At 39.8% G+C, this 16,895-nt stretch overlaps 1 protein-coding gene across 3 annotated transcripts in view; it reads left to right on the forward strand.

Moving 5' to 3' along the window:
- Positions 1 to 16,386, forward strand: part of MTMR10 (myotubularin related protein 10) — a 66,755-nt gene extending 50,369 nt beyond the window's left edge. For all 3 annotated transcript variants that reach the window (XM_073303671.2, XM_073303672.2, XM_073303673.2), the window contains 10 exons: positions 1,328 to 1,487; positions 2,505 to 2,592; positions 2,734 to 2,822; positions 5,690 to 5,820; positions 6,231 to 6,300; positions 6,871 to 6,941; positions 7,778 to 7,947; positions 10,118 to 10,288; positions 12,050 to 12,232; positions 12,796 to 16,386. In XM_073303671.2, the coding sequence (XP_073159772.1) occupies positions 1,328 to 1,487; positions 2,505 to 2,592; positions 2,734 to 2,822; positions 5,690 to 5,820; positions 6,231 to 6,300; positions 6,871 to 6,941; positions 7,778 to 7,947; positions 10,118 to 10,288; positions 12,050 to 12,232; positions 12,796 to 13,395 (1,733 nt within the window). In that variant the 3' untranslated portion in view covers positions 13,396 to 16,386. The remainder of the gene's footprint in view (positions 1 to 1,327; positions 1,488 to 2,504; positions 2,593 to 2,733; positions 2,823 to 5,689; positions 5,821 to 6,230; positions 6,301 to 6,870; positions 6,942 to 7,777; positions 7,948 to 10,117; positions 10,289 to 12,049; positions 12,233 to 12,795) is intronic.
- Positions 16,387 to 16,895: the final 509 nt, after the last annotated feature.

Below are 16,895 nucleotides of genomic sequence, written 5' to 3' on the forward strand. Positions count from 1 at the left end.
GCTTTTGAGGTGCCATTTGTTCAGGGGTTAAATCCCAATTTCCTCCTCCGCCAACCTATTTACTTTACATAAAAGATACCATGGTGACTGCCATACTAGAAATTTGTGTATACGTAGATAATAAGAGAATTGGTAGAGGATTAAAGCTTTGGCCTGTTTAAATAACTGTATACTGGGTGCTAATTGAATACCCGTTAGGAGCATTAATACCACTTCTATCTTGATTTTTGGCATAGGCTTCTTCTGGAAAGCGTAAAAGGAGAGAGTGCTTCAGTACCACTAAAAAGATTAAATTGTTGGTGTATAAACAGCAGGCAAAGACTTACAGGGGCAATGATATGGCCATAATCCTGCAGTCTGATCTGCTTGGACAGATCCTTATGCCCTTGCAGACTCCCATTATAGGCAAAAGAGGCTGCACATATAGATCAGATTATATAACTGGGGCTAAATTTGTGTCATTCATTTACAACTAAAATCAAATTAACTCTCAGTTTCAAGAAACAAAATGTAATTCCACTGAGCATGGTTGACCACCTTCTTGTCATATAAGGAGAGAACAGCTGAGTTTGACTAAGTATCATGCCAAAACATTCTAGCCGTAGAACTAAGGCTGTTCTACATAATATCCCATCAGGATGAGTAATTTATTGTGATAGGTTAGTAAGATTTAAACAGTTTTTACTGTAGTCTTTGTGTTAACACCAAAAAATAATTAACAGCCTCTTCCACATCTTTCCTGTCTGAACGAAATAGCTGGCCTAGAAAGCAACCCCTAAAGAAAAACTGTTGAAACTGTGGAAAGGACAATAAGGCAGCCCTGACTTGGAAGGGTTAGGACTCAATAATAGCCAATCTGTGTTCAGAATCTTTACTTTTAGTGGCGGATGGTAACTGAGCTACAAGAATAACTAACTTCTAACTTTTAACATAGAATTCCCTCTTTTAAAAAAAGAGTAGTATATTGTAGCAGTTAAATATTGTAATATGGGTGTAGTTTTAACATATTTAAGGGGAGACCCCAGGAGTTAATGTGACACTTTTGTTTCCAATTTCCATTATCCCTTAGCCTCTGTTTTGCAGAAACTGACACAGTACAGGTTTTCACTGCTTGCTCTGTTGAAACAGGAGTAAAGATATACTTGTCACTCTTGCATATTACCAAACAGCACCACTGCTGGTTAATCTTGCAAGTGGCAACATCCCTTCTAATAGAGAGACTCACCTACTTTTGTGTGGGAAGAGATAGCACTATAGCAATTTGCATGACGAAGAGTTGAAAGGGATGTTTTTTAAAATCTTGCATTGATTATTTTCCTTTTCCTAGCAACAGTAAATGGAATAGACCCAGGAGGCAGGGGCAGGGGCAGCAGTCAACAGACTCCTTTATTTGAAACTTACTCTGATTGGGATAGAGAAATCAAAAGAACAGGCGCATCAGAATGGAGAGTTTGTTCAGTCAATGAAGGTTACATGATATCTACTTGGTAAGTTTGAACAAAGAATGAGAAAAACAAGCTAATTTGACTCTGGCATCACTTTGGTGTTCTGGTAGCCCTCGGAGAGATCAGATACTTTTAGGAAAAAAACAGCTGTATTCTGATGAGAGATGAGTGTTCATAAAGGTTCAAAATTTTCTGTAAAGGTGTCTGTAAGACAATCTCCTGGAAGAGATGCCACCAGAGTTAAAGCAACTTGACTATCTTGTGGATCCCAAGGCTAACTAATGTATTGATATCAAATTAAGTGACATGGAAAAAAAATCCAAGGTTTGTTTTTATTGTATTTATAGTTTTTATCCTTCTGGTACAAACTATTCTTATTGTTTAAATTAACACAAATGTGCATGCCTGTAGAAGAAATATTAGCAAGATTTGAAGTTTTATAACAGGAAACAAGTAAAATAATGAGATCAGTCTGACTAGTACTGACTGTTGCTGCTGAAGTGCTTCTGTACACCCATTTATCTCAGTGGCGTGCTTTTGGTCTCCATCCGGGGCTGGTGCACTGCAGCACTAAGACTGGTAAACCACCTGTGCAGCAAGTTGTACTGTGGATTTGACTTCCTGTTCAGGCCATATTTTTTTGGCATGCTTTTAGATGTTTTGGCTAGAGGTGGGGAGATTTATGTCCATCTTTGCCCTTTCCCCCAGCACATACACTGCTGCAGCCAAGGACAGAGTGCAAAGGTTGTAGGTTTTATTTTTCCTCCTAGTATCCAAGCAGTTGCAGTGGTGGGACCTAAGAGTGAGTGGCCCATCCACGATAATACCAGAAGTGCTAGTATCATGAGTGACTTGCTAGGCACATGCAGTCAGCATTGTTATCGCTAAACTGTGATAAAATGTATCCTGTATAACTTGGATTGTCATTCTGTGACATGGGTTATTAGGCACTGACACTCCTTGTTATAGCTTCTAGATTGTATCCTTTTTATTTCCAGAAAAGTAGATAAAACACCTGAAAGAAAAATGACTTATCTGTGTTGTATTTTTCTCCCCCAGCCTTCCAGAATACTTTGTAGTCCCATCTTCCTTAGCAGATCAAGATCTAAAGCTCTATTCTTACTCGTTTATTGGAAGACGAATGCCCGTAAGTGTCAACTTTATTCTGTTGCTGATCACTGTCAATCTTCATGACAGTAATATGTGTATGAATGAATATGGTTTGTGTACTCTATGTAGAAATTCTCATGCTGTCACGCAATACTAACAAATTATCTCTTTCTGTTAGCTTTGGTGCTGGAATCACCCTAATGGGAGTGCTCTTGTGAGAATGGCCAACATTAAAGATGTATTGCAACAAAGAAAAATAGATCAAAGGTAAACAATACCCTAGCATAATTTCTTAACCAGACATGTATAATATGAGGCAAAAAGTGCCTGTATGGGATACTATACTTCATACTTGCAATGAGGGAGCCCCAAATCAGAATATCCTGTAGCCCACTCACATAAGAGTTGCAGATTCCAGTCCTCCCTCTCAGGTATAGGGGGTACTTGAACCGAAGGTCTCCCACATCCCATGTGAGTACCCCAACCATTGAGCTAAAAGTTGAGGGAGCTCCTCCTCCTCTCCCCCACACCATTTTGAGTAAGCTCATCTATAGGCACCCAGTGTGGTAGGTTTGCTGTGAGCACCCTTGCCAGATCAGGCCACAGAGAGGAGTTAGGTGGAGGAATGCCTGTATTTCCCTAGTTTTTGCATCGTGCTGGGCCTTAGATGTCCAGATATCAGACATGGGGCTACAGTGCCACACTCGGAAGCAGAAACGTAAGTGCTAAGATAGCTTTGACTGTAAAAATTTAGTGGCCAAGCGAGTGTAGTCAGCTGAGCAGGGTTTTTTGAATCCTAGTGGGACCTGACTCTGGGATTTAGGTGCCTGAAGTGATAGTCAGGCACCTAAGTCTTTCTGTGTACCTTAGTACCTTGGAGAAATTCACACCAGCTTGCAAGGTCATTTGTTTGGTATCTTTTTTATTCTGTGTTTTAATTTGTTGGAAGACTTTGTAGACCTTCTGTTGCAACTGTTAGCATATTTTTATTTCACTTGATTATAAAATTGTTCTCAATATATATATATGAAAAAACAAAGCCATACATTTAAATAAAAAGCAGGTTGGGCTTCTAGTCAGCATCTCTATTGGCATACACTTTTATATGCTGCTTTTGTATCATAGCTATTTTGAGAGCTATAGAACGCTGAAAATTGAATATAGATCATCAGTTATTTAGCTTTTGTAACTGAGATACAATGTCCCTCAAACTTTTACTTCAACTGTTTGGGTTTTGGTGGTCAAGTGATAGTCATAATACTTGAATCATAGCTTTTCATCTGCAACATTACCTAATGTTTATGTTATTTGCTTCAGTTTCCCTGACTGTAAAATGAGGGTTATATATTATGTACCTTTCTCAAGGCTATAGAGCAGGGGTGGGCAAACTACAGCCCGCGGGCCGGATCTGGCCCATCAGGGCTTTGGATTCGGCCCGCGGGATTGCCACCCCTGAGGCGCTGCGGGCCCTATGCTGCTCCCGGAAGCGGCCGGCACCATGTCCCTGCGGCCCTTGGGGGAGGGGTGGGCAGAAGGCTCCACGCACTGCCCTCGCCCTGCGGGTACCTCCCTCCAAGCTCCCACTGGGGGTGGTTCCCTGTTCCTGGCCAATGGGAGCTGTGGGGGGTGGTGCCTGAAGGCAAGGGCAGCGCGCAAAGCCCCCTGACCCTGGTGCGCGCTGCTGCCACCCAGGAGCCACTCTAGATAAGCTGCACCGGGCCGGAGCCTGCACCCCAAACCCGTCCTGCACCCCACACACCAACTCCTTGCCCTGAGCCCCCTGCCTGCACCCTGCCCCCCTGCTGCACCCTGCACCCCTTCTACACCCCAACCCCCTGCCCAGAGCCCCCTGTCACACCCTGCACCCCTCCTCCGCTCAACCCCTTGCCCTGAGCCCTTTCCTGCACACCGCACCCCCTCCCACACCCCAAACTCCCCCCTGCACCCCAATCCCCTGCCCCAGACCTACATTCATGGCCCTGCATGCAATTTCCCCACCCAGGTGTGGCTCTCGGGCCAAAAAGTTTGCCTACCCCTGCTATAGAGAAAGCTGGTGTCAGAACCAGGATTAAACTGAGGAGTTTAGGCTTCCAGTCCTATTCGCATATCACTAGGCCAGGTCTCACCTCACATACACTGGACTATATTACAAGAAATTACCACCTAGTTGAATACCACCTAAAGCAGGGATCTCAAACTCAAATTACCATGAGGGCTGCATGAGGACTGGTACATTAGCCCGAGCTGCATCACTGACACCTTTTCATACAAAGATACAAAAGCCACGCCCTCTGCCCCCGGCCCTGTCCCCACTTCACCCCTTCCATGAGGCCCCGCTCCTGCCCCACCTCTTCCCACCCCTTCCCTGCCCCATTCCAACCCCTTCCCCAAAGTCTCCACGCCAACTCCACCCCCTCCCTGCCCCAATTCCAACACCTTCCCCAAATCCCCACCACAGCCCTGCTTCGTCTCCGCCTCCTCCCCTGAGCGCACCATGTCCCCGCTCCTCCCCCCTCCCTCCTGGAAAGTCCTAAGCGCCACCAAACAGCTGTTTGGCAGCGGGAAGCGCTGGGAACTAGGCGGAGGAGCGGGGATGCAGTGCGCTTGTAGGGGGTGGAGGCACGGGGGTGAAGGGAGCTATGGCGGGCTGCAGGAAATAACTCCACAGGCCACGTGTTTGAGACCCCTGGCCTAAAGGCTTTGTTGCTTACCACTTCTGTACTGCTGTCTATGATAGCTGTTTCTTATAGATCTTTAACAAGATATTGTTTTCAATTTTTCAAATTAATTTAGCTCATGTCTCAACAATAATGGGAACTGAATGTTTCTGAAATGTGTGTTAACAATTCTGCCTCCACATAGCATTCCAAATGACCAAAAATGCATGATGTGCATTATAGCTGAATGCTAATCAGATGTTTGTGCTCTTCCATTTTGCTGTTTGAGCAAATAGCTTTGCTATGTAAGCTAGTTGCCTTTGTAACTACAAGGAAAACCTTTTTTTTAAAAAGAAGAAACTGTGCACCTATTTTTAAGTGCTTTCAGTTGCTTACGCTTATCTATATTCTAAAGAACTTAATTTGAAAAGCTTTCTGCCATGTCCAATAATACAGTTTGGGGGTTTTTTTTGTTAGGATTTGTAATGCAATAACTCGAAGTCATCCACAGAGAAGTGATGTTCACAAATCAGATTTGGACAAGTGCCTGCCCAATATCCAGGAAATCCAGGCTGCGTTTATCAAACTTAAACAGTTATGCGTTAATGGTAAGTCACAATATCATCATTCTTCTGGTGGTGTGGTTTTTTTGAGGCACTGGCGGATATGGTTTCAAGAAAGCAGTGTGTCAAACTTTGTTAGGAAGCAACTAACTTACCTGGAATTGAAAATCTATACAAAGTGTGTTCATGTGTGTATATTATAATATAGCTTCTTTAGATCTACATTCTCTTACTCCTCTTTGAGACGTGGGTATAATCAAGCATGAGGTAAGCACATCAAATTGTGTGCTTTTCTGAGGGATGGAGTACCAAGTGCCTTCAACTGCAGATTTAATGGAAAATTATGTGGAAAATTATGGGCAGCATAGCCTATTGATTTAACTTGCTAACAAAACTAGCTAAAGTAAATGGCTATTTAAAAATGTACCCAGACATTCCTACTCTTCTTGCTGCAGAACCTTTTGAAGAAACGGAAGAGAAATGGTTATCCTCGCTGGAAAATACTCGTTGGCTAGAGTATGTCAGGTACGTACAAATATTATGACTAGACAGTAATCATTAATAATGTGTCTTTAATTTTTCACCAGTGTAAATATGCAATAAAACAAATACAGATGGAATTTGTATATGGTACAATTAATGAGATAAATATACAGGGATTCTAAAGATTTACACACTTAAACATTCTGTGTCTGTGTGTGCAGCTGAATCCTGCAAAGACATAAGTGAATGCTTAACTTTAAATACTTCAGTGGAACTTGTATCCTAAAAACTAAGCACACACACAAATCTTCGCAGGATTAGGACGATAATGGGCACCATGACAAATGTACAATTCAGAGTGGTATTTCTGTGGTACTGCAATCTTATCGGAAACAGTTGAGGTTTTTATATTACTTGAGTATATATTAGACTTGGGTTGAGATTTTCAAAAGTGCCAACGTGACTTAGGAGCATAAATCTCAATGAAAGTCAATGACATCTGTGCTCCTAAATCCCTTAAGTATTTTTGAAACGCCTGTCCTAATTTCTTAGAAAATGTGCAATATCTGTAGTCTTAATTGTTAAATTAAACTACTTTTTCTTTTTGCCTAGATCATTCCTTAAGCATTCCGCTGAACTTGTATATATGATGGACAGTAAGCATGTCTCAGTAGTTCTGCAAGGTAATATAATTGTATAGCATGTTGTAATTGTCATAATTGGTAGGTTGGAATGTTAAAGCATGGTTTGGTAAACTACATTTGTGATCTGTATACTTTACTGATATGTTGAAAGGCACAGATTTAAAATATTTTAATTTAATAAAATTAAATTGACTGATCGTAGTTGACTGTACCTCGACTGGAACATAGCCAATAGTACCTGGTAATATTCCCCCCCCCCCTCTTTTTTCTCTGATAAAGCGCCTCTGATGTGATCAAATCAAAATTGTAGACCAGTGAGTTTGTAGATCAGAATGTTTATCAACTCTAGCTACATTATCTTGGCATGTGATGTTGTCTTGGTCATTCCTCAGATCATATGCTACTTCTAAGAATTATTTCAGTGTTGGGCAGTGTTGATTCGTTGACTCTGACTCTGATTCGTTGACCTCCTCCTGGAGGTAGTAATGCCAGAAATGGTATTTAAAATAGTACTCCATACCAATTCAGAGTACCTCTAGGTCAAAAAGAGAGTTTGGAAGCTCTCCATTAATTTGGGCTCCCGCCATTTCAGCCCATCTCAAATGGTAGGCATCTGGTTTTTTGGACAAACACTTAGCAGGTTATTCTTGAGTAAGGGTTATTCACATATCAGTGGTGTATATAGTTGGGAATCTTAACTATAGTGTGAGGCTCACTGAGATAAAGTTTGACTATACTGAAACACAACAGTCTCGAGATAGTGTATTTTGAAATTCACTAGAAGTAGAACACTAAACTGAATTACCAGTTTCTGCACTCTGATCTCTTTAATTATACATACATATATATTCAAATGCTCTTAATGTTTTCCACAGAGGACGAAGGGCGGGACCTGAGCTGTTTCGTAGCCTCCCTCATTCAAGTAATGCTGGATCCCTATTTTCGGACAATTGTTGGATTTCAGAGCCTGATACAGAAGGAATGGGTCATGGCAGGGTATCAGTTTCTAGATAGGTGTAACCACTTAAAAAGAGCTGATAAAGAGGTAACTATGTTGTATTGATAGCAAGATCACATGCATGCAATGAAATGACTTGACCCCATAAGCTAATGTCCAAAATCTTAATGTGAATTTTTTCAGTACTTTCTAAAGACAGGAAACTAATGTATAAAAAAAGAATAATCATTAATCAGATGAATGTCCTTTTTATCCTCAACTGTTGTGTAAAAATCATTAACACACTGGGTGAAATCAAATGCCACTGTTGATATTGATGTTATAATCATGTTAGAGTAAGCCTTTTCAAGTCTATTTTATCCCATGCTTTACAATAATTAAACCATTGGGTTCCAAGACTTTGACCCAGCAAGGATCTCAGGAGCCTCTTTTCAAGAGCACCTGTTAATTTCCTCACGCCCTTTTTTACATACAAAGCCAGACCAGTGTGTGGTTATTGCTGCAATTATCACAATACCCTTCTGATAAAGAGGAATGTGAAGCAAAGTACATAGTCTGTTCCGCAATTTTCAAATTGCAATCTATGGCTCACTGGGTGGTGGTTCAAGAATTGGTGGATGGCGACATGGTACCTGGCTTTGGTGGTTTTCAGACACTTCGACAGTATTCCAGGCTCTACACTGCAAGGAAGAGACTGGAGGCCTGTAAAAGCAGCTGGAAACAAAGAGTAGCCAATCTAACAGAGTCTCTTGGGGTGGCACTTAAGGAGAATAAAAATAAAACACCCTCAGGGATTGGAGCCACCAGCAGGACTAGAGCTGCCATGCAGCAGCAGCAAAGAACATGTCTAGGAGCAAAGGAAATAATGCAGCTAGGCAAAAGAATAGAAAAAAGACAACCCAGCCTCAAGAAAATGTGGGAAATGGGAGAGAAGAGCAGATGAGATTGCGAGAGGTTGAAAAAACAAAGAGCAGAAAGAGACAGCCCAGTTAACTTCTTTCCAGACACTCATTGCACTATAGACAGAAAACATTCATTACTTTCCTAATACTTTGTCATGCATAGGATTGCTGTATTTGGAGCAAGCGTGTTTTGTAATTATGATCCACTGAGATGTTCTTTTGAGATGATTCTTGGTTCACTCTGCAAAAAAAAGTTAGGAAATATCTGAAAGGAAAAAGTTAATAAAAATATTGCTAGAGCTGAAAAAATATATATAAATGCCTATTGGAATTTCCTCTCCGCCTGTGAGTTTTTTTCTTTCTGTAGTATATTTTGACCTCATTAAAGTTTTTAATGGAAACTAACATTTTTTATGACTCACAGAATCAATGGTTTTAATGCCAGAAGGGGCCATTTATGATCATTTAATTCACTTCCTGAATAGCACAGGCCATGCAATTTTACCAGATGGTTCCTGCATTGAGCCCATAACCAAGGTAGAGTAGCAAAAAACCCAAATATTCAGTTAGATTTTTAGATAGTTTAAGCTACTCCAGATATCATTAAGCTCATCTTAATTTATCTGCAACCCCACAACCCATACAATTATTACAAAGATTTGGAGTGGCTGCTCTGAGTGTTAATTTATGGCTACAGAGCACATTCTAAAATTAAAAAGAAACCAACCATCTTTTCTTCCTTCATAGTTCAGCAAAGAAGGGTCATTTGTTTTGTAAGCTACATTTCAACTGAAATATGAAAATAGACACGATTCTAAATGTGGCTGGAAAGAGGCCTCCCCTTTCCAAGTACTATAATTTACAGGTCACAGTCTTCCTGTGGTTTTGTTACAGAGAGAGTTTCTGATTGTACAAGTAACAGTTTAAATCTGCGTCTAAATGAGAACACAGACAGAGAAAATGTAATCTTCAAAATATTTCCTCCCCCCCCCACTCACAAAATTTGGTATTTATTTAAGTCTGGAGATGATGTTGACACTATAATTCCTTTGTACCACCTACACTCGTTGGGCAGCACATGAAATCAACCTGTCATTTCATTTTACATTACTACGGTTTTCTGAGTTATTTGATTTATGTAATCATCTATTCTCTTATTATGTGGGTGAAAATGCTAAACGTGGGTATTGGGTATTTGTATTATAGATTCTGTGATTTTTTTTTAGATACAAACGTCTCTTCCCTATGAGGAGCATACTAAATTAGCTACTCTGATGAGGATGTTGGGGGTAACAAGTTGGTAAGGTTTTGGCAAAGATTATGTTACTTCTAATTACTGTCCATTTCTTCTTAAGTCTCCCTTGTTCTTGATGTTTTTGGACTCGATTTGGCAACTGCTAGAACAATATCCATCAGCCTTTGAGTTTTCTGAAACATATTTGACCATATTGTATGATAGTACACGGATCTCATTGTTTGGCACCTTCCTTTTCAACTGTCCTCACCAGCGAGTAAAGCAGAGCACTGTGAGTATGCAGAAGTGTTACCCTTACGTTTAAAATAATTGATCTTAGGCCTGAGTCTGTCTTGGGGGAGGGGGAACCACAATCTAAACTAAATGGCATTCATTCATTTTTGCAAAATGATGTGACAATTGCAACATGAGCTTTTAAGAAAAACATTGAGCAAAAATATTTAACGCAAGATGAGTGCTCATCAGATTGTCCCTGCAATGCTCTTTGCGTATACTGAAAATGGAAATGGTCTATGGGGGAGGAAACCCACCTTATTTCTGTAAGAGCATTGTTATTAAGTGCTCCATCATTTCCTTCATTCATACTCCCATAAGAGTGCTGCATACTTGCAATGGGATTTGTGTGCAGCTTCCTTTCATCTGTATGATAGACAGTGACTTGGATGGTATTTAAAGCTACAGACAAACTTTAAGATCTCTTGTGACAGGGCCACATAATTATTTAAAAATACCCAATGACAGCTTTACAAAAAGAATGCTAAAAGTCTGAGTAATAGTGATCAAGTACTATTCATTCAGAAAGAGAGAACAGCGGTGCTTCAACCTAAAAAGGGCCTATGATGGATATCTAAAAAAATTCCAACCTTCAGAGGAAGCACACACAAAAATGGGTGACTTGTATACACTGCATGCAGGGTAAAGAACAGTTTGTCACATGCCTCTCCAAGGGTAGGACAAAAACCAGGAGACCTAAATGTTTCTCAGGCTTGGTCTACATTTGCGGGGGGATCGATCTAAGTTACGCAACTTCAGCTACATGAGTAACGTAGCTGAAGTTGACATACTTAGCTCTACTCACTGCGGTGTCTTCACTGCAGTGAGTTGACTGCTGATGCTCCCCTGTCGACTCTGCCTGCGCCTCTCGTGGTGGTGGAGTACCGGAGTCGACGGGAGACCTCTCGGGGGTAAATATATCACGTCTAGACTAGATGCGATAAATTGATCCCCCCCTGGATTGATCGCTGCCTGCCGATCCGGGTAGTATAGACATATCCTCGGACAACTCTTCTACAATTTCAGAGTAGCAGCTGTGTTAGTCTGTATTCGCAAAAAGAAAAGGAGTACTTGTGGCACCTTAGAGACTAACCAATTTATTTGAGCATAAGCTTTCGTGAGCTACAGCTCACACCCATTGTTTCATGTTCTCTATGTATATAAATCTCCACACTGTGTTTTCCACTGAATGCATCCAATGAAGTGAGCTTTAGCTCACGAAAGCTTATGCTCAAATAAATTGGTTAGTCTCTAAGGTGCCACAAGTACTCCTTTTCTTCTACAATTATGACTCTGCTTAAAAGAATCAAAGACTCTTAGAACAGTGCAAGTAAATTCTAATATACACCAACACAAAACCGAAATTCTTTTAACCTAGAATTAAGACTGTAAATACTTACCAGTGTTCTCTCGGTGCTTTCCCCCACCTCTCCTGTTGTTTTCTCAAACACATACATTCATAGAAATAAAGATTAGAAGTTTCATTTTTTAAAAGCAAGTAAACGTTAAAAATTATGGAAATGTGGTTATCATCAACTAAACATTAGCTCTGCCCGAGCATTGCCAGCCACTTAAAAACCAGGATTTGTTTCTGTCCTCCACAGTGGTCACCTTGGTTGCCCTATATACTTTGACATTTGGTCTACAGCCATGCACACTGTAAGCCATGCCCCCTGCTCTCTGAGCTGCATTCAATAATTAGATTTGTAAGTAATTAAATTAGTTTGTTTTTAACATGTCTGAATATTCCTTCTTGCAGGAATTCGCTATAAGCAAAAACATCCAGTTGGGTGATGAAAAAGGCCTAAAATTTCCTTCTGTTTGGGACTGGTCTCTTCAGTTTACAACAAGAGATTGCATGCTCTTTCACAACCCCTGGTATATTGGAAAGAGTGCACCATGTGTACAAAATGGGTCTGTGAAAAGTTTTAAACGAACAAAGGTAATAACAGAAATACATTGAAATCAAACGTCTGCCAGTGGACTTCTCCTTTTAGCAGCTTAGTTACAACGCCATTATTGCTTGATGTCCCAGCCTATAGATAAGGCATTAAAAATGAATTTCTCTCGAGTGTTGGGCCATATGGCTTCCAATGCAGTCTCTGGTATGCTTGGGCTTACTGCCGACACAAGGGAGACTTATGGCATGACTGCAGCTATTGTGTGATATAAAGGTGCTTTGGATTAACACCGTTATCCATATTGTTTCATAGATCCTCAGAGTTTTTTCATAGACTACTGATTTTTTTCCATTGTTTAATATTGTAGAATTCAGTCGAAATTTATTTACAACTATTTTATTAGGTCACGAACTGTCGAATTATATGCCATACAAGCCACCCCAGTGATTAGACTCGCAACTTTACTATGGTTGTGAAAGGATGCTTCACTTAGTCTCTTCTTAGTCCCCCAGTGGAGAATTGTAGGCATCCATGAACACTGCCAGCTGTAGCAGATTAAATCTGAGGAAAATTAACCATGTTTATTTCATATCTTTTTCTGCAGAAAAACTACAGCTCAACGCTGAGAGGAATCCCCCCATCGTTAAAGAATGGGATCATCAACGAGCAAGAGTTTCTTCCAAGAAGAAATTCACTGATACTAAAGCTGAAACCAGACTTTCTTCAGCAGATGGATAGCCAGACCAATAGCATGGAGCAGTATTTCAGAGAATGGTTCTCAAAGCCTGTTGATTTACATGGTGTAATTCTACCCCATCTCTCTGGAACACACATAAAACTGTGGAAACTTTGCTACTTCCGCTGGGTTCCTGAGGCCCAAATTAATAATGGTGGCTTTATTACTGCCTTCCATAAAATCTCTGTGCTGACAGACCAGGTAAACATGCTAAACCAGAGTCTTCGGCAGTACAAAAGCAGCTCTTCTTTGCAAGTGAACTGTTCAGAACTGGATCAAAGCAGGATGTACTTCAGAGCAAATGGTTTAAATGACACTGCTGGGACCCCAGATTTTCTCTCCTCCTCATTCCCATTTTCTCCAGTAGGGAACCTATGCAGACGGAGCATTCTGGGAACACCATTAAGTAAATTTTTAAGTGGTGCCAAAATCTGGCTGTCCACTGAGACACTTGCAAATGAGGACTAAGATATTGTGATGCTTAAACATTTGGGCGGAAATCGCAGACCACTGTGTCTTCTTTTAAGTTAACACTGCTAACTGCGGTATCTGAAGCTGTAATAATTTTATTTACAAATATTACATAAGTTTTGCACAAATATTTAAGAGCAAAGCAAATCATGCTTCAAATCGCACAATTTTATTTTCAGTAGGTGTCATGTAAACTTCTTGTCTGGTTTCTGACAATTTCTTCTGTGTTTTCTAGGTCTGGCTCATTATGTAAGATGCAGCGATTTCACTCACTAATGCAAAGGTTCGGTGTGGTCACTAATCAGGTTTTCTTTTTGTTTGCTATGTCTGTTTTCCCAGCGGTTGACTGAAGCTAATCTTATGTCAACACAGATTAGCAAATCAGATTGGTGAAAACAAACATCAAAGACATTTAGCATTAATGTAGACATATTGACTGGCCGTTGTAGAAGTCTGGGAACAAACTACTTTGTCACAGTACAGGTTTAGTAAGGACACATTTATATGCTTCCATACTATCTTGCTGTGACTTGGTTTACTGAGTGAATGTTGCACTGGTGCAGTGTGTACTGGTTTGTGTTTTCAGTTACCTATTAGAGAGACTATTCAAATTGTTGTTTAATGTCATGAGCTTGCCTTTAGTTCACAGGAACTGACTTCAGGACAATATGCACTGTTAACCTTAACATGTTCACTGTAGAGAATGTTATTGTAGCCTTAGAAGTGCCTTTAATTGGAATGAAATATTAGTAAGATGTGTCTAATGCACCATGAAACATTTTTTTTCAATATGTTAATGACCTGCCCACTAATGTAAACATAATTTCCATATTCTGATTCATAAAACAAACTCTGGAAATCACCAAAAAGCCATTTTCATTTAGCCTTCTGAACAGTGGAAACCTTAAATGGCAATATGCAAATTAGCAGGGAAGTTCTCTCTAGCCTAAAACAAGACTGATTTCCTGTCAGTCCCAGAAAATAAAGAATCTTATTCTACCACTCCTAGAACTACTTTGTTTCTTATGTGTCCATTTACAGGAGTGGAAGTTGTGCTGGGAAAGTCCAGTTTTTTTCCCTTGACACAACTGACCTAACTACCGAAGAGTTAGGGGATGGATTCTTTTGGCTTCCTCACACAAGCCCCCCCCCCCTTTTTTTTTTTTAAGTATTGCTGTGAAGGTTTTTTCAGTTTTAAAGATAATGAGAAATCAAAGAGATTTTTCAAAATACCCTTGTTTTGCAGCAGGAAAGGGCTGGTTAGGAATTTTCCCATTTCTTTGGTTGAAGAAACATTACTTGAAGCTGAGCAGATCAATCAATGTGCCACAGTATTATAGTAGCCAATTTTTTTTTCCCCCCAAGAAGATCTGGTTCCTGCAAAGTCTTCCTCAAAATAGCTGAGAGGTACTAGAATAAGGAAAAATTACTCAGAAGTCTGTTGGAACAACAGGTTAGCTTTTCTGTTATCTTGGGCAAAGCTTTCCTGGGCCTGATACTTGGTATACAAGACCTCAACCTGTGTGCTGATTTTTGGTACCAAAAAGGAAAATAAATAAACCACTTGGACAGTTTTTATGGTATGAGCAGTAAAATAGATTTCCTAAAACAGTTAATGCTCATAAGAGTCCATTTTAGCATTACCAAAGTTTGGGGAGTAAATTACTTTAATAAGTACAAAGTGTTTGTTAATACATAGGATGTTAATCTTTGAAAAAAGAGTACAAGAACTACCTGTGTAAGGATTTCTAGCTTGTATTTTCAGTTCATACAATAATCTGTATTTTACATGCTACAGATATTCTTTTTGGTAAATATTATGCCTTTAAAAAAACTGCCTAAATATCTATTTACCAAACAGAACAGTTTTCAGAATTTGGGGGCTAAGCAAGCACAAGTGGTGTGTTACTGGTATCCAGGTTACTCTAAAAATCTGTTTTGTTGCATCCTTAGGGCCTGATTCTGAGTACTTAATCATTCCTATGTATTTGTTTTACCCTGTATATTTAATAGTTTAATGTACTGTTGAAAGGCAGTTCCTAATAATGTATAGTTCAGGACCTGCCCAGCTATGTAAACTGATTCATTTCCCGTGGTAAAAAGCTGCCTTACTGACAATACCGACTGCTCTGAACTTACCTAAGGGCCCTTACGTCTTGCAAGTAGCTCTGCGGACTGAGTACATATCTACAGCTATCTTCCCTACACACAAGCTCACATCTCTTTAAAGTCTTGTTGGCAATTTTAAAATTAGGTACTATTAATACCATTAGTGTTTCGTAAGAGTAGAAAAACTATAAACGAGCTTATTTTTATATCATTTGTTTTCTAACCACATGCAGTGCTTTGGTTGATAGTAGGCTGTTGTATCATGATTGTTTTGCTAGATTGTAAACAATATTAAGAACATAACCTAGTGAGATATGATATGCTGGTTGATGTGGTCAAAGAACAACTCTAATGCCTTTCGCTATTGCAGGTCATGGTGAGGTCAGAAGTCTCGGTAGTGCAATGTCATTAAGTGAATTACTGCCATCTACCAAAGAAATGCCTACAAATTTATTAACCTACTGAAGTGAGTGTGTGTATTTTTTTAAACATGCAGGTAAAATACCACTCGACTATTAAACCACCTTTGTGCTTTTAATGATGTGTGTGTAGTAGGATCAAAGGTTTTGGCTGTTAATCTCAGAGGGATAAATTAAAACCAAAACATTTCTAATCTTTTTATTTAAGAAAAAGGCTAAAACGTCAATCTGCATCTAACAAGAGACTGAACAACTGGTTTCCTAAATCCCATTGAGTGATAGATTGCTAATGGTGTTGCTGCAGCAGGTTACAGAGTTGACATTTTAATTGAAACTAAAACCTATGTGCCTAATGATGACTTACTGAATAAAAGTGTAGTTGCCAGGAGGAATACAAAACCCTGGCACTGAGGTTGTGAATGTGAAGTAAATTAGACTGTTAATAAAAGGTCATACCTTTCCACTGTCTTTCTCAGTTTATTTTACTGGTTTAATAAAAATGGTGCAGGAGTAGACGAGGAAGAGTCTGCAGAAAGATTACAAAGCAGCATTTGTTCTGTGTGGCCCATTTGATATTTTCTCAGTGACTGCGTCTTACTTTTTTTTTGCTTGTCAAACACACCCATGTTGCCACTCGGTGTTTTTTTCCTTCATTTGAGACTGTTGTGTCATTATTTGAGTTTGAAAAGGTCACACAAATAACCTACTTTGGTTAGATGAAGAGACAGTGTCTGAAGTAACTTTGTTTTGTTGCCATCAATATTGAGGCGTTAGAAAGATCTTTCTTTGGTGTTACCATTTTGCCCCTATAATCTCTGGAGTTGTGGATTCCCTGTGATATCAGTACATACAGTAGGTATCTAACGAGCTGCAAATTTGGTTCAATATTGGGTATGCAGGCACCACAGCATTTGTCTCTTTAAGGGAATAATAATATAGCATAAGTAGAAATACTATCCTCAATCATAA

This window comes from Lepidochelys kempii, chromosome 10, assembly GCF_965140285.1.
Source record: "Lepidochelys kempii isolate rLepKem1 chromosome 10, rLepKem1.hap1, whole genome shotgun sequence".
In the NCBI taxonomy this organism is placed as follows: Eukaryota; Metazoa; Chordata; order Testudines; family Cheloniidae; genus Lepidochelys; species Lepidochelys kempii.